The sequence below is a fragment of the Bos mutus genome, chromosome 1, assembly GCF_027580195.1.
Source record: "Bos mutus isolate GX-2022 chromosome 1, NWIPB_WYAK_1.1, whole genome shotgun sequence".
Taxonomy (NCBI): Eukaryota; Metazoa; Chordata; class Mammalia; order Artiodactyla; family Bovidae; genus Bos; species Bos mutus.
Genome location: NC_091617.1, coordinates 69,272,437 through 69,290,369, shown reverse-complemented (window position 1 = coordinate 69,290,369; position 17,933 = coordinate 69,272,437). Strand labels below are relative to the sequence as shown.

Genomic DNA, 17,933 nt, shown 5'->3' with positions numbered 1-17,933 from the left:
TATTGGAATTTTTTTCTGAATATTTTTGATCCATGGTTGCTTGAATCTGCAGATGTGGAACCCACAGATATGGAGGGTCCACTGTATAAAGAATTAAAAGAGAATCATACCAAAGAGTAGGAGCCAATAGTGTATTAGTGGTGCGGTATAGATTTCGAAGTTCATGTGGGGAAAAGCCAAAAAAAATTATTTTTCAGACCCAAACTTGAATAGTAAGAGGTAAGCATTACCATCTTTCAACTGGGACAGGATACATCTTTAAGTTGATGATTCCTATTTAATCTGTGGCTAAAACCTTGAGCCAATGGGAAACCATATAACATAGCAATTATGCAGTACATATGGGACTGTGAAACCAGACTTCCTTGTTTAAATCCTGGCCCTGTTACTAAACCACATTGACTTTAGACAACTATTTAATATCTCTATGCCTCCATTTTCCTATTGATAAAATAGGGATAATAATAGTACTTGCCATCTTGCAGTTATTGAGGAAAGAAAAAAAGGAAGGAAGGAGAAAAAGAAAGAAAAAGGGCATTTAGAACACTACACAGAACCATGTAAGTTCAACATTTGATATGATTACTTAAATTCTTCAGCTGGTCCTATGCACAGAAGAGTTTTATTTGCATAAAAGCCTAGGTCTTCCTTAGCTAAACTTCAATTAGATTAGTTTTAAAAAAAAAACTATCAATAAAGATTAATAAACACACACTCAACAGCATTTTTCCTTTATCAACAGCAAGCAAAGATTCAGATCTGAGGAAAACACACATATGCAAGTACAAAAAAAAAATGCTACATTAAATAAGAATTAAATTTTAAAATACTCCTTTCAATTAAAATTGATATGACTGACTACAAAGAGAACAGAAACCATAGAATTCCAACAATTAAATTGAAAATTCAGTTCAGTCAGTTCAGTCACTCAGTCGTGTCCGACTCTTTGCGACTCCATGAATCACAGCACGCCAGGCCTCCCTGTCCATCACCAACTCCCGGAGTTCACTCAGACTCACGTCCATCGAGTCAGTAATGCCATCCAGCCATCTCATCCTCTGTCATCCCCTTCTCCTCCTGCCCCCAAACCCTCCCAGCATCAGAGTCTTTTCCAATGAGTCAATTCTTCGCATGAGGTGGCCAAAGTACTGGAGTTTCAGCTTTAGCATCATTCCTTCCAAAGAAATCCCAGGGCTGATCTTTAGGATGGACTGGTTAGATCTCCTTGCAGTCCAAGGGACTCTCAAGAGTCTTCTCCAACACCACGGTTCAAAAGCATCAATTCTTCGGTGCTCAGCTTTCTTCACAGTCCAACTCTCACATCCATACATGACCACTGGAAAAACCATAGCCTTGACTAGACGGACCTTGGTTGGCAAAGTAATGTCTCTGCTTTTGAATATGCTATCTAGGTTGGTCATAACTCTCCTTCCAAGGAGTAAGCGTCTTTTAATTTCATGGCTGCAATCACCATCTGTAGTGATTTTGGAGCCCAAAAAAATAAAGTCTGACACTGTTTCCACTGTTTCCCCATCGATTTCCCATGAAGTGATGGGACCAGATGCTCTATGCATAAATAAAGCTTTAAGTGTGTGGATGGTTATTACTCTAGATTTTCTAGTCTAGGGAGGGAATGGGAAACCTAAGACCTGGAAAGTTTGTTCTTTCTGATCGCCCTAACCATCGTTCCTCTACCTTTGTGCTCGGGCATCTGGAAAAGGAAGCAAATGTGTCAAATGGCCTGATGAACAGATTACTAGAAATAAATATGAGTTTTTAGAAGAGAACTTAAAGGAACTAGCTAAATATTCTGGCCCATTCACCTCCTTGTACGGGAGGGTGTTAGATCCTAAGGGAAAAAATAAGAACAGTATTCCCTGCAAGGGAGCTCTTTCCAAAGTTCAGATCAATTACTCCCACTTCTGGTAGAACTTAGTACATTAGTATGTTTTTCATAATTCCATTTCATGATTCTTTAGTTATAAAAATGGTTGTGGAAGAGGGATAATGCTAACTAAACTTTCATCCCAGTGTTGTTACTGTAAAGCTCAACAACGTGAAGCTTTTAAAGAAAGAAAACATCCACATTAGTACTAAGGTTTTTAAATATTTATCTTATGCAGGGCAATGGTACTGTAAAAATTTGTGAGTTAGAACAACTATAATACTATAAAATGAAAAATTATTTTAAGAGTCACAGTTTTAAAAGTTATATAACTAACATATTCTGAAAGGGGCTTTTAAGTTCTATTAATCAGAATAAGAGTACAAACCTTTACTATTTATATTTCTATAAAATCATAAGCAGGACTTCTCTCTGTCATGTCAGAAAATTTTGTGGGTGAAGATCATAAACCAGAATAAAACTGGAGAAATTTTGTTCTTTTATGTACTGGAATGGTGACCACTACTGAATGTTGTTTATAAATTTGTATTTTTCTTTCTCTCTTGAGTTTCTATGATGGAAAAGTACCCTTTTTAAAGCCTAACAGTAAATATCATTGAGAAAACTTTATCTTGTTAACTGAAGATATTTAGTGAGGTTAATGTCTCTTCTGTACTATCTGTTAACAAACAATTTAAGAATTAGACTAATTTTAAGTGTACTGAAAGGTTTAGTTCTTGGATTTCCAGATGTCTTTGCTTTTCATAAATTAATAAGGAAACTAATTTGTTGCAAAATTCCTATAATACCCATAATGTTTTAAAATCACCCTAAAACTCATAGAATGTTAGTATTAGAAGGGCTCATTTAGTTAAAACTCCACCACAATTCATTCATAAATGAGAAAACTAAGACTGAGAAAGTGAAATGAATTGCTTATTGCACAATTCAACTATAATGATCCTGTAACTTCAAATCCACTTTTAAAACTCTAATAAAAGTTTTGTGAATCCAGTTTATAAATATAGCAGTAGTAATAATAATAATAATAATTATAAAATTGTAAGGGGCAATTAAAGGGAAATTTAATTTTCTAGTCACAGTAAATATGGACTTCTTTTCTATTAGACATGAAAATTAATTTACCCTCCCATTTTTATAGCAAGTTGCATTTATCACAGAATCAGATATATTCTGTACAAATTATATAATTTTGTTAAACTTAATAAATATGTACTTAAAATAAAATGTAATAAAATTTGTACTTAAAAATTGTTTCTGGTTTAAGGGCTTAAGAATTTATGAAAGATTTCGCTCACTACCAAGTTGAGTTTTTTGTAACTCAGTGGTGCTTTGAGGGAGGAATCCATAACATCATTGAAAATATAATGGCTGATGCAATAATGCGGCTGGATATTCAGAAAAGCAGATTGCAACATATTTAGCAATGACAAAGTCATTTTAGATGAAAGCAGTGTTGACAGGGTCCAGTTGAATTTCCTCCCCCTGGTGTTGTTAGCTTTTGTGCTGTTGTGCTTAATCGCTCAGTCCAACTCTGCAACCCCATGGACTGTAGCCCACCAGGTTCCTCTGTCCATGGGGATTCTCTAGGCAAGAATACTGGAGTGGGTTGCCAGCTGACAAATACCAATACAAGACAAATAAGACAACACAATTATTTATCTCCTCAGTATATATATTGTATTTATACTGACTTATCTATGGACTTTTTAGAATAACACCAGTATATCAGGAGAAAAGGATATTTTGTGAGATGTACTGTGAGCTATGTCTATTTCACTCCATTAACTGAGAGTACATATCTCAGATAATTACTGTCGCCCTTTACCTGACTAGAAGGTGCTATTCCCCAAGTTGAATTGAATGGCGTAGGTACTGCAAATGATGGAGAGATAAAGAGAAAGCAAAAATTAAGTAATGGTGAATGTATATACCATGCTGATGCTTTGTCTTTTTTCATACTGAACTGGCATGATATAGTTTAGAATGGAGAGCTGGTCTGTGGTGTCCTCCAGAACTGCAGAGATCCTCAGCACGTCTAGAATGGATAGCGGCTTCATGATTTCTGGGCTGGTTTCTATGACTGCTTCTTTGGCTGTTTCTTCCTTTTCTTCTACAGAAGTATTAGGTGGTTCTCCTGTCACTGACACCGTCACTTCAGAAGGCCAAGCTTCTGGAGGAAGATTTGAGGCTTCCAGACCTCTAAAGAAAGAAGGAAGGAAAAAAATAAGTCAGCCATCAAATGTTTAAAATGACTTAAATCCAAAAACACAGGCAGCATGTAGATGGGTTCCTGTAAAGTCCATTTTGCCATATACTCAAGAGAATGAACGCAAGTACTTTGCAGATGATTCTGCTTAATAACCCCCAGTAACATTCTGACTTCCCAAAGAAAAGCAACTTATTGTTCATAAAAGATGTGAAGCCCCTGCTATTTGACTATGCTTAACCAGTTTGAACTTGAGCCAAATAAACTTTTTTTCTAGCAACATTTTCAGGTGCTAACCAAAACTGTCTCATGGTTATGTTAACTGAAAGCTGAGCCTCTCTGTACACCGGGTGCCAAATCAAATCCTGGAGACAGAGTTTGGGGTGGAGAAAAGGATAGCTAGCTTTATTGCTTTGCCAGGCAAAAAGGAACCTAAAACCATGTTCTGTCTCAAAAAACCAAGAGTCCCAACCCTAGAGAATTTGATGAGGGTCAAAGGTGGGGTCTCTAACAAGATTACAGTGTGGGCAGAATTTGCACTTTCTTAATCTCATTTTAGGTGGTGGGTCTTCTAATCTTGATGAGCTTCTCTGTTCCCTTTCATCTTGCCTCTGGTGATTTTTGGCTGCTTCTCCCTTGATTGGGCTTCCCTGATAGCTTAGTTGGTAAAGAATCCACCTGCAATGCGGGAGACCTGGGTTCCATCCCTGGTTTAGGAAGGTCCCCTGGAGAAGGGAAAGGCTACCCACTCCAGTATTCTGGCCTGGAGAATTCCATGGACTGTATAGTCCAGGGGGTTGCAAAGAGTAGGACACGACTGGGCTACTTTTCATTTTCACTTTCCCTTGATTAGCTTCCCAGGTGGCTCCCATGGTAAAGAACCCACCTGCCAATGCAGGAGACATAAGAGGTGCTGGTTCGATCTCTGGGTAGGGAAGATCCCCTGGAAAAGGAAATGGCACCCCACTCCAGTATTCTTGCCTGGAGAATCCCCATGGACAGAGGAGCCTGGAGGGCTACAGTCCATGGGGTCGCAAAGAATGGGACATGACTGAAGCAACTTAGCACATACACCCTTGATTAGCAACTGTTCAAATCTGCCCTTTGGAACTCAAGGAAAGTTATAATGCTGGAGTCTTGCCTACAAGAAATGGGAGACAGAAAGGCCTCCATGCCTGGGAGCCCTACAGGGCCCTGCTCCATTTCAATCAGCAAAAAGTGGAATGGAGTAGCCATTCTCAAGGTGGCCCATATGAGTCTCACCTTCTTGTACTCATGCCCTTCTGTGGTCTTCCCCACACTGAATAGGACTAACCTATACAAGCAAAAGGATATTGTGGCTTCCAAGACCAGGTGATTTTGAGACATTAAAGTTTCTCTATCATTTTCTCAAATCTCTCACTCTGTGGGAATCCAGATGCCTTGTCATGAGGATACTTCAGAAGCCCTATGAAAAGTCTCATGAGAGTGAGGAACTAAGGCCTCTTGACAAAAGACAGCATCAACTTGCCAACTCTGTAAACGAGCATCTTGGAGTGGATACCCTAGCCCCAGTCAAGTCTTCAGATGATTGCAGCTCTGACCAACTTCAGCTTATAAGAAACCCCAAAACAGAACCATCCCACTAAGCTGCTCCTCAATTCTTGACCCATATAACCAAGCTACTCCCAAATTCCTGACCTTCAGAAACTATGTGAAATAATAAAACATTTATATTTTTAAGTCACTAAGTTTTGGAGTAATTTGTTACACAGCTAGGGTAAATAATACACAGAAATTTAATATAAGTCATTTCATAAATATATATAATCAACTGGAATTTGGAACATACTCTTCCATTCTTCTTGAGTTAGTTTTAATTTTCTTGGTACATTATAATCTCACGGAAATGCAATCACCTAAAGTGGGAAAAAACATTGAGATTAGTTTAAGGGAGTGTTGAATGACATTTATCTCTATACCCTCCCACTAAGAGAAAAAGAAGTACAAGAGCTGTGGCTTATCCCCTTTAGCTTTGCAGAGCAGTATCAGATGGAAGAATCATTGCCATCAAATGGCACAGGTCTATTTAGTGTCCAGCTTAACTACTGGCAGATAAATGCAATCTTCATGTTTCTTAAGGCAAATTAATGCCAATGTAGGGCTTCCCTGGTGGCTCAGCAATAAAGAATCTGACTGCAATGCAGGAGATATGTGTTTGATCTCCGGGTCAGAAAGATCCCCTACAGAAAGAAATGGCAACACATTCCAGAATTCTTGCCTGAGATATCCCATGGACAGAGGAGCCTGGTAGGCTACAGTTCACATGGACATGACTTAGCAACTCAACCACCACCACCAATGTCCAATATGTCTTTTGTATGTTTTTAAATTATATTCTGAGTATTAACTGGTAATCTCCATATACAACAGATTTACTTTTCTGTTATTCTGATTACTAAAATATTTGATGGTTCCTTTCCCCTATCTGCTAGATTAACAGAATTTATTGCATCCAGAAAAACAATTGCCATTATACCTAGAAAAACTATTTATCCTGAAAATAAGTTTAATACTGCTATCGATATGTTATCCTTCCTCAGTAAAGGGAAGTCCTTTCTGGTTAAATAAGCTTTACAATGAGAACAGACTACGGAGAATTTTGCCATATACAGAGCAGACAGTGAATAGTCAGTTTCCAGTATGATCTCGTCTACAATAAAGTGATCCTTAGGAGGGTGGTACAAGTATGTCCCATGCAACAAACATTTTATATGCAAAACTGAAAGAATATTATAGATGTTCAAGCTGGTTTTAGAAAAGGCAGAGGAACCAGAGATCCAACATCTGCTGGATCATCGAAAAGGCAAGAGAGTTCCAGAAAAACATCTATTTCTGCTTTATTGACTATGCCAGAGCCTTTGACTGTGTGGATCACAATAAACTGTGGAAAATTATGAAAGAGATGGGCATACCAGACCACCTGACCTGCCCCTTGAGAAACCTGTATGCAGGTCAGGAAGCAAGTTAGAACTGGACATGGAACAACAGACTGGTTCCAAATAGGAAAAGGAGTACGTCAAGGCTGTATATTGTCACCCTGCTTATTTAACTTATATGCAGAGTACATCATGAGAAACGCTGGGCTGGAGGAAGCACAAGCTGGAATCAAGATTGCTGGGAGAAATATCAATAATCTCAGGTATGCAGATGACACCACCCTTACAGCAGAAAGTGAAGAGGAACTAAAAAGCCTCTTGATGAAAGTGAAAGAGGAGAGTGAAAAAGTTAGCTTAAAGCTCAACATTCAGAAAACTAAGATCATGGCACCCGGTCCCATCACTTCATGGCAAATATATAGGGAAGCAGTGGAAACAGTGGCTGACTTTATTTTTTCAGGCTCCAAAATCACTGCAGATAGTGACTGCAGCCATGAAATTAAAAGACGCTTACTCCTTGGAAGGAAAGTTATGACCAACCTAGACAGCATATTAAAAAGCCGAGACATTACTTTGTCAACAAAGGTCCATCTAGTCAAGGCTATGGTTTTTCCAGTGGTCATGTATGGATGGAGAAGGCAATGGCAACCCACTCCAGTACTCTCGCCTGGAAAATCCCATGTACAGAGGAGCCTGGTAGGCTGCAGTCCATGGGGTCGCTAAGAGTCGGGCATGACTGAGCAACTTCACTTTCACTTTTCACTTTCATGCATTGGAGAAGGAAATGGCAACCCATGCCCGTATTCTTGCCTGGAGAATCCCATGGACAGAGGAGCCTAGTGGGCTGCCATCTATGAGGTCGCATAGAGTCGGACACGACTGAAGCGACTTAGCAGCAGTAGCAGCATGTATGGATGTGATAGTTGGACTGTGAAGAAAGCTGAGCGCCGAAGAATTGATGCTTTTGAACTGTGGTGTTGGAGAAGACTCTTGAGAGTCCCTTGGACTGCAAGGAGATCCAACCAGTCCATCCTAAAGGAGATCAGTCCTGGGTGCTCATTGGAAGGACTGATGTTGAACTTGAAACTCCAATACTTTGGCCACCTGATTTGAAGAACTGACACATTTGAAAAGACCCTGATGCTGGGAAAGATTGAGGGCAGGAGAAGGGGACAACAGAGGATGAGATGGTTGGATGGCATCACCGACTCAATGGACATGAGTTTGGGTGGACTCCGGGAGTTGGTGAAGGACAGGGAGGACTGGCGTGCTGCAATTCATGGGGTTGCAAAGAGTCGGACAAGACTGAACGACTGAACTGAACTGAAAGAATCTTTACATAAATTGGAAAAAAAAAGATATTCCAAACTCGCTAAATTTTCCAGTACAAAGGCAGTCTTAGAAGCAAGTTAATATGCTATTAAGATTTTGTTCTTTTGCTGCGTTGTTCTTTATTTTTCCATTTTTCAGGCCTGGGGCATCAGTAAGTATGCCTCACATAAGTAATAAAGGCCTATGCTTAGTGCTTTCAAGTTCTGGCTGCTCATTCCTCAACACTAGAAACTCAGGAGTCATTTCTGCTTCCTCCTTCATCCTGACATCAGCATTTCCCCAATTCAAATCATCACCAGGTCCTGTGGATTTTACTTTCAATTTCTATTTCACCCAATACCCTGCTGAATCTAGCTGTTGTTTCTTGCTTGAACTACTCTAACAGCTTCCAAATTAAGTGATCTTTTTGAAATAAAGGGCTCATCTTATAAAATTGAAAATTTCATTGTATTTCTTAGAAACTCTCAATGGTTTCCCATTAACTTGAGGAAAAAAATAAAATTCTTAACTTGGACCATAGGGCCTGCTCCTCTGTTCCTCTCCAGATCCATCTAGCCTGCCCTTTTACTGCTCTCATGGTTCCAGCTTCAATGGGCTTCTTTCTTCTAAGGAATCATGCTCCCTTCTAACTCAGGGCTTTTGCATATGCTATTCTTTCAGCTTGAACCACTCTTCCCCTAACCTCTTCACCTTGTAAAGTCCTACTGGTCCATCAGGTACCAGCTTCAATCAGTGGCATTTTGCTATGTATTTATCTCTTAGCCCAACTGGAGCCAAGCTCCATGAACAATTTTTTTCTCACACCACCTTCTAATGTGCCATATATTTTACATTTTACTCGCTCGTTGTCTTGCTGTCCTACTAGGATGTAAGCTCCATGAGGGCACAGATTTCTGTTGTTCTGTTTACTGCAGCATCCTCCAAGCCAAGAACAAAATTTTGTACATGGCAGTCAGTCATTCAACAAACTGTTGGAAAAAATGAATGAATCCATAGAGCAACACAAATAAATGTGCAATAATTAGAAAGGTAAATCTCTGGCATCCACTAAGCTATCCCATTCCAGTGCACAAATATTTACTGAAGACCAATTGCACTTGGGCTAGGTGATGGGCACTTGGAGTTTAGCAACTCCTGTCGTTGTTAAGTCGTGTCCAACTTTTTTGCGACCCCATGGACTCTAGACTGGCAGGCTCCACTGTCCATGGGATTTCCCAGGCAAGAATACTGGAGTGGGTTGTCATTTCCTTCTCCAGGGCATCTTCCCAACCCAGGGATGGAACCCGCGTCTCCTGCATTGGCAGGGGGATTTTTTTTTTTTTTTTTTTTTACCGGTGAGCCACCAGGAAAGTCTTTTGGCAGCTGAGTTCTCCTTAAAAGGCAACAAGGCTTTGTCAGGGCTGTGTTCACCCTCAGAGTCAAAACGAAGAATGGCGGTAAGAACTTAAGTCATTTCTCGAAAGAGATAAAGGAGTAAAAGGAGGAAAGGATTAAACGGGTGGTAAGGCGGGAGGCGGGGGGGCGAGCGTTCCAGGTGGCTCAATGGGTAAAGAATCCGCTTGCAATGCAGGAGCCAAAGGAGACGCTGGTTTGATCCCTGGATTGGAGAGATCCCCTGAAGGAGGGAATGGCAACCCATTCCAGTATTCTTGCCTGGAGAGAGGAGGCAAGAGGAGGTTCTTCTTCCCATGGACAGAGGAGCCTGGCGCGCTACAGTCCATAGGGTCGCAAAGAGTCGGACACGACTGAACAAGGACGCAGAAAGGCAGAAGAGGGCTTCCCAGGTGGCGCTGGTAGTAACGAACACGCCGGCCAATCCAAGAGATGCGGGTAAGCTCCTTGGGTGGGGAAGATCCCTTGGAGGAGAGCCTGGCAACCCACTCCAGTACTCTTGCCTAGAGAATCCCATGGGCAAGGGAGCCTGGTGGAGGACGGTGCAGAGTCGCAAATAGACACGACTGAGTACACAAGCACGCAAAGGGGTAGGAAAGGTATAGAGAAGTAAGAGCTTTCTCCTCCTGCTTTCTTGCTCGCGGTCTTTCTCTTCCAGGCTAGGATCCGAGAGCTTCCGTTTGCCCTATTCCTAAGTGGTAAGTAAGAAGAAAAAATACCCCCTTGTTGGCGAATCAGTTCTAGGGTACTCGAAGCGTAGGTCGTCCTCCCCTCCGGCTTCACTTTGCCAACTACACCCCCGGATGCCGTCGGAACCAAGCTAAGGTGTTTCTATGGCAACGGACAGCTTCGGAGGACCTTTTCTTCTCTTTTAGCTGGCTACCACTTTGCCTCCTTGTGTTCCAAAATAATACATTTGCAGCTTACAAACATAAAAGGACTTAGGGAAAGAATTGTACAGATGATTTTGAACGTGGTTTATTTCAGTCAGAAGGCGATTTCTGAGGCTTAGTTTTTTGGCGGTCGCGGAAGTTACCTAAACGGGAGCGGGGCGGGGATGTGTTTACCCACAAGGCCACGCGGCGGGTCCTCGCTGGTCTCTTTCAGCCATCTTGGACCCTGTGAAGGTGTGTGGAGTTCCTGCAGCTGAGCTTTGGGGGCAAATAAGTGGGGTAGGCTCGGCTATATCTCTTGGACGAGGCACTGGTGTGACTCCGAGGCTCTATCAGCTAACGATTTCTGTGATTTCCAGCAACAGGGAGCACAGGATGGAGGAGATATGGGACTGATGGTGCTGGTCCCCTGGCCTCCGAGAATGGGTGCTCCGGTAACCCCAGTTGCTTCCGGGCCCTAGCGGAGTAAAATATAAAATAGATGCATTTTGTCTGGCAGCAGCGGCACCCTTAGGCAGGGTTCTTTGTCCACTTACTGCCACCTCAAACCTGTTTTTTGCATGTTTACTATGTCTTCCCTTAGCTTTTCTTTCCCGTTCAGTGTGTAAAAGGGTTCTCTGCGTTCTCTGGCTTCTTGACCTTCGTTTTTTCGTAGTGATCGTAGGATAAATTTTCGTAAGACTATTTTGGTGTTTCTAGGAGTTATATCTTATAGTGTAGAATCTTGCCACTTTAGTTTTTATCTTCATTTTGGCGTTTGCTTGCTCATCCAGCATTCTTTGAGTTTGGGGTGCTGTTCCACAGGAAGCTAGTAGGTGGGAAACGGGCATTGCAGGGTTTTAAACTGATTATTATTTTTGTTTTAAGGCCTGCTGGGAACGGGACTTCTAAAACGACAAATATGTCTGGAAGGTATGTGTTTTAAATATCATTGCTTTCTACTTAACAGTGTACTTGTTGTTTATTAGGCGTGATCATAAATGTAAGTTTAAGTCTGGTGGGGGAAAAAAAAATAGATGTTTGGTATAGGTAAATTTAGGTGGGGATCATCACAAGTCAAACCATACCTGTTGCTTGTTGAAGTTAAATGAGATCTTTTAACAGCTTAGAATTAACAATGTATTTTGTCTTAGGCTGTGGTCCAAGGCCATTTTTGCTGGCTATAAACGGGGTCTACGGAACCAAAGGGAACACACTGCTCTCCTGAAAATTGAAGGTGTATATGCTCGAGATGAAACTGAATTCTATTTAGGCAAGAGATGTGCTTATGTGTACAAAGCAAAGAAGTAAGTGTATAGTATTATACTCTGGACTTTTTACTTGATTTGTCTCATTTTAAGTTGGTAAAGTAATTGACACGGTTGTGGTTTTTACTTTGGGATTTTAAGCAACTTTAGGGTAGTGTTGGATGTAGATGTCTACTGCACTTAGAAAAATTACAGCTGTTAATTGTTTGAAAGGAGGAGTCAGCTTCTTATGATTTTAAGGTTTTGTAGAGCATTTTTCATGTACCTTAATTCATTTTGTTGATCTCTTGTTGTATTTTTTATGGATGCTTAAAGATAGTCTCTCTCTAGAGTACTGGTTCTTAAACCCATTCCAACTCAGTTAAAACTTTTGGGATAGAGGCTGAGGGAGAGGTGGAAGAAATGGGTGGACTGTTGTTTTTTAACTTTTAAAAAAGATCTTTGGGGAATGCTTTCATCTCCTTCAGCCCCTTTTCCTGCTGCAACCAGAGAGATCCTGTGAGATTTTTAATTATAAGTCAGATCATTTATACTTCTGCTGAAACTCCAGCTGGTCCCCTCATATGGTTAAAAGCTGAAGTCATTAAGGAGCTTCTAAGACTTTATGCATTTAGGGCTCCCTGTGTTTTCTCTTAACCCAGCTAAGATTCATCTTGGTTATATATTTTTATTTTAACACAAGCTGTTCCCTTACCTTCCAGTCTTTTTTCCAGCATTAGCTTTTTAGTAATGCCTTCCCTGGCTGTTTACAATTACAAACAAGTTTCTCTCCCTATACTCAGATTTTTTGTCCCCTATTTCATCTACCCCCTGCCCTCTCCACTATTACAGCTATTAGCATTTATTTCTCAAGTGAATTAAGTGGTTAACTGGGGTTGAGGGCCACTGATCTAGAAGTCATCTTGATTTTGCACCACACTATATTGGGTCTGTGGGTTCTCATGCCTTTTTTATTTTAATCGTCTTAAAATCAGCAACACAGTAACTCCTGGTGGAAAACCTAACAAAACCAGAGTAATCTGGGGAAAGATAACTCGAGCTCATGGAAACAGTGGCATGGTTCGTGCCAAATTCCGAAGCAACCTTCCTGCTAAGGCCATTGGACACAGAATTCGTGTGGTAAGTACATTGTTAACAGCATGGAACCTTGTGGAATCAAACTAAGCTCAAGGGGTTCGGCTTGGACCACTAAGGACTATTGTGATAATAAAATGTCACCAATAGTTCAGGCTGTAAAATTAGCGGCTACTGTGAAAATATATTATGGAACATTTTCTTGGCATTATGTGAAAAGCGAAGGCAAAGGGTTCAAATGGATTGAATTTGGTAATTGCTTAGGTAATTGCTAAAGCTGCCTGGAAGTGGTGGGGAATAGCATTTGACCTTTGAACAACACAGGGGTTAGGGGCTAGTAGGAAATCTACCTATAACTTTGCAGTTGCCATCTGCATCTGTGGATTCAGTCAACTGCAGATTGTGTAGTATGTATTTACTGAAAAAAATCTGTGTATAAGTGGACACGTGCAGTTCAAACTGGGATATTCAAGGGTCAGCTATTTAAACAGTTTTCTGGCATATGTATTAGGCTCTGACGTAATTGCTAGAAAATGAAAATTCAGTATACCTTTTCCTGGCATAATTATTTTTTTTTGGACGTAATTCTTATCTCCCATCTCTTCATCATGACAGTCTTGAAATGGGTATTAAGGTTAACAGATGCTCACATCCCAAGGCTTCAGGCAAAGCCTTCAACTCCAGATTCTGTGGTTTTTCTAACAGGATGGCTCCTGTTTTCTTTAGTTAGGATGCATTTTTAATAGATATGGCTACATCTTTGGGGACACAGGGCACTACTGAACCCTGCTGAGCAGTTGAAATTTTTCATCAGAGCAGGTTTTTACTGTTGATGCATGTGAGTGAAGTTGCTTCGGTCCGAACGTGACCTCATGGACTGAAGCCCTCCAGAGTCCTCTGTCCATGGGATTTCTCAGACAAGGATACTGGAGTGGGTTGCTGTGCCCTTCTCCAGGGTATCTTTCTGACTTGTCTCCTGCACTGGCAGACGGATTCTTTACCACACCACCACCTGGGAAGCCCCCGTATTGTTAGAGGAGGCAAAATTAAATGGACTCTGTGTTCCCAGTACTGATGCTTAGTCAGTGAATATTCAGAAACTGAAGGCTATAAACATTAGTTCCCTTCCCATGAGGATATGAGTCATTGGGTGCCTCTCAGATAGGTAATGGGATGAGAGGCGTATTTATGTTGTGGTATTCAGTAACTCTTGTATATAACATGTACCTTGTGTTCTTTTCCCCCCCAGATGCTGTACCCTTCGAGAATTTAAACTTCTTGAAAATAAATAAAAGTGTGGATTTGTCCTGTTGTGCTTTTGTTAAATGGCTTACAAAATTCTTTGTCCTGAATACAGTTGCTAAGTCCTAAAATGGTGGTGGTTATCAGGCATATACAGAATACACAGGAGCCTAGAGAATATAGGACTATAGGAGGGTTTTGATGAGGATGGATGTATCTTGTATCTTAATACAAGACCTTAAATGGTAGGGGGAAGATTACAAGTGATTTTTAGTTGGAAACAGTGGGAGTATCTTGGAAGGTTTCTAGTGATGGCGCACTGGAACCTAGCCTATGGAAACATTTTTTAATTTGGCAGCACTGTGTGGCTTATGGGTTTTTTCTGTTCCCCAACCAGTGATCAAACCTAGGCCCTTGGCATTAAGAACCTTGTTTTGATCTAAAGTACCTTGTAATAGCATGCACTTGTTTGATATAGATTGGTTGGGAAACCTGGGGACTAAAAATGGTAGATGGGAGAAATTTGCGGAATATATTCATGGTATTTGGTGTCTTATTTGAACAAACATGGGTGAGAAATATTTGGGATTTGTGACTGGACAAAGCATTCCAGTATTTATATAACACTTGGTTGGGAATAACATGTAACTTGAAAGTGTCTCCAAAATGCCGTAAGTCTTAGAAAAAAAATCTTAGTAGAGGGTGGTCAGGATTGCCTAGACAGTGTTGCTTTCTTTCTTTGGCTCCATGTTTTAATATAGTAAAGTGCAGGATTGAAATATTTTGGCACGATATAATGGGAATTTGACAAACTGAGCCCCTTTTGACTTAAAATTGTATGTGGGCTTAGTTCAGTTCAGTCGCTCAGTCGTGTCCGACTCTTTGTGACCCCATGAATCGCAGCATGCCAGGCCTCCCTGTCCATCACCAACTACCAGAGTTCACTCAGACTCACGTCCATCAAGTCGGTGATGCCATCCAGCCATCTCATCCTCTGTCGTCCCCTTCTCCTCCTGCCCCCAATTCCTCCCAGCATAACAGTCTTTTCCAATGAGTCAACTCTTCACATGAGGTGGCCAAAGTACTGGAGTTTCAGCTTTAGCATCAGTCCTTCCAAAGAAATTCCAGGGCTGATCTCCTTCAGAATGGACTGGTTGGATCTCCTTGCAGTCAAGGGACTCAAAAGTCCTCCCAACACCACAGTTCAAAAGCATCAATTCTTCGGCTCTCAGCCTTCCTCACAGTCCAACTCTCACATCCATACATGACCACAGGAAAAATCATAGACTTGACTAGACGGACCTTTGTTGGCAAAGTGGTGTCTCTGCTTTTGAATATGCTATCTAGGTGGGCTTATCTAAGAGCTCTTAAAAATGAGTAGAACATAGCAGTTCTACATTTCACTTAGTTTAATGGTGGCCCTGAAGCCAAAAGAGTCAGGGAAATTGGATATGTATGTGTACTGCCAGTCTTTGTTGTCTAGCAGCTGTCCAGCAGCAACTGTTGGGAGGCATGGCCATAAGGGAAACAATGTGGGTTGTAAGAAGCAGCAGTTTTGGAATCATTGAGCAACCATGCTGTCCTCACCCTTTAAAGGCCACCACATTTCAAATTTCTTAAGTAGGATCTTATGGAAATTGAACTTGGAAAGTTGGGTTAAGGCAAGAAGAGCAGATGAAATACCACTTGCCAAATTTGATGTGTAAGCAGAAGGCATTTGAGGAACCAATTAACTGGGTTATATAATGTGACTAAAACCTATTTGGAGTAATTGGAAAGTCTAGAAAACTACCAGATGCCAGGATATTAGTATTTAATTTTGTTTTTGACTGTGTCACCCATAGCATATGAGATCTTAGTTCTCCAACAAGGGGTCGAACCCACACCCCCCCTGCAGTGGAAATGAGTCTTTCTTAATATGGGATGCTTCACCTATTTGTGTGTCATTCTTGTGTGGGGACCATGCTAATCTTGGTAGTATCCCAATTTTAGTTTGTATGCTTCCAAAGTGAGTGTGAAGCAGTCTTAACCACCGGACCACCAAGGATGTCCCAACAATATTCTCGTATTAGAGTGTCATTGAAGAGCTTGAGTGACAGGTGACAAAATTCATATTTTAGAAAGATCCCTGTGCAACCCAGCATAAATGAAGGGAAAACCAAGCAGGCTTTGCAGTCTTAACTAAGATATTTGCACACTGAAATAGACTAAACATTAACCAAATTTTAAAACCAATTGTGGAAAGGAGTCTTCAGAAGTAATGTTCTCAGCTTTGGTTGCTGAACAGGTAACTTTACACAAATTTGGGGGACCAGGAGATGGTTGGGAGGGGAGAGTTCATGAGTTCTAGAAAGCTGGAGAATGCCCACCTGTCAACATGTCTAGGAAAGCAGGTAGTTACTGGGGTCTGGATTAGGCGTACAGAAGAGAGGAAATCATCTCTGTTGTAGGAGTTCAGTGGATAGATCCAGGGATGATGGTAGAGTAATGAGGTGGTAGGCACTTGAAAAAGCAAGCTGAGTGTCTAGGATAACCAGAGTAAATGCAGTTGGAAGTAAGCCTTGCGCACAAATTCATGCACACTCAAACTGATGGAATGGTAGCACTTGTGAAAGCCTGTATTGGGCTTCATCTGCTCCCATAGAGAGGTTTGGTTTAGTGCAGACTCCTCAAGACAAAGTTACATTGGAGGAATTGCTTGTTTCACAGAAATGAACTAAAATGGCTAGCACCTTGTCCTTTAAACTGTTAAAACTGCCACTCCACAAGGGTGACACTGCTGTTATCTCTAGGAACTTGATAACTGGTACCATTCTTTCTTTATTCACAATCCGGAATTTGTAGTTTTGTGTAGAGCACATACTAAAAGTGATAAATTTGGTTTAAAATCCCAACTTCCTTTTGTTGTGGGATGATAGCCACGTCTAATGCCACTATTCTTGTGTAGGATTCCCCACCCATTTTTTTTTTTAGTACATAACCTTATCAAATGTATAAATTCTTGGGAATTTTTTTTAACCTACTACAGTTCCTAGTATAGTAATTTATAATATTCAATTCTTGAAGTGACTGTTAAAAGCTCAGTGCTTCCAGTTCCCAGTTTTTTGGTTTCTTTTGTGGGCCACAAGGAGACTAGTTTTTTATAGTTTCTCACAGCTTAGGTTTTAAGCTTTTAATAGCAAGGATCTACCAGGTTTCCTCCAGGGTTAAAAGTGTTAATTGCTCAGTTATGTCCAACTGTTTGCAACCCCATGGACTGTTACTCTCTGTCCATGCAGTTCTCCAGGCAAGCATACTGGAGTAGGTAAGCCATTCTCCAAGGGATCTTCCCTACTCAGGGATCAAACCCGGGTCTCCCGCATTGCATGCAAATTGTTTGCCATCTAAGCTACCGGGGTTAACGCATTTGCAACTCTTAACATTCATTGATTGTACAGAAAATGACTTTAGTTAAGAAGTGGGTTTGGGACCTCTGGCGGTCCAGTGATTAAATCCAATGCAGGGGGCAGGGTTTGATCCCTGGTCAGGAAACTTAAGATCCCACTTACTGTGAAAGTGAAAGTCGCTCAGTCGTGTCCGACTCTTTGCGACCCTATGGACTATACAGACCATGGAATTCTCCAGGCCAGAATACTGGAGTGGGTAGCCTTTCCTTTCTCCAGGGGATCCTCCCAACCCACAGATCGAACTTAGGTCTCCCGCATTGCAGGCGGATTCTTT

The 17,933-nt window shown here is 41.1% G+C and overlaps 2 protein-coding genes and 1 non-coding gene across 8 annotated transcripts in view; 1 reads left to right on the top strand and 2 right to left on the bottom strand.

Annotated features, from left to right (window-relative positions):
- Positions 1-17,933, bottom strand: part of IQCG (IQ motif containing G) — a 52,807-nt gene that overhangs the window by 34,162 nt on the left and 712 nt on the right. For 2 of the 4 annotated variants that reach the window (XM_070370650.1, XM_070370657.1), the window contains exons 2-3: positions 5,947-6,013; positions 3,841-4,108 (exon numbers count right to left, since the gene is read on the bottom strand). In XM_070370650.1, the coding sequence (XP_070226751.1) occupies positions 3,841-4,108; positions 5,947-5,954 (276 nt within the window). In that variant the 5' untranslated portion in view covers positions 5,955-6,013. Of the gene's footprint in view, positions 1-3,840; positions 4,109-5,946; positions 6,014-10,476; positions 10,578-17,933 lie in introns of those variants that run through there. The other 2 variants (XM_005904482.3, XM_070370664.1) reach the window with 2 other exon arrangements.
- Positions 10,817-14,283, top strand: RPL35A (ribosomal protein L35a). Of its 3 annotated transcripts, none has more exons than XM_005904483.3 (5): positions 10,817-10,884; positions 11,518-11,562; positions 11,784-11,936; positions 12,872-13,016; positions 14,221-14,283. In XM_005904483.3, the coding sequence occupies exons 2-5, from the start codon at positions 11,552-11,554 to the stop codon at positions 14,242-14,244; spliced, it is 333 nt and encodes a 110-aa protein (XP_005904545.2). In that variant the 5' UTR covers positions 10,817-10,884; positions 11,518-11,551; the 3' UTR covers positions 14,245-14,283. The 3 variants fall into 3 exon arrangements, with proteins under 3 accessions (XP_005904545.2, XP_014336518.2, XP_014336519.2); XM_014481032.2 differs by having other exon boundaries at positions 10,865-10,929; XM_014481033.2 differs by lacking the exon at positions 10,817-10,884 and adding an exon at positions 11,009-11,084.
- LOC138989456 (U6 spliceosomal RNA) lies at positions 16,126-16,234 on the bottom strand. The gene has a single exon (XR_011465763.1). It is a non-coding gene; the product is annotated as a U6 spliceosomal RNA (small nuclear RNA).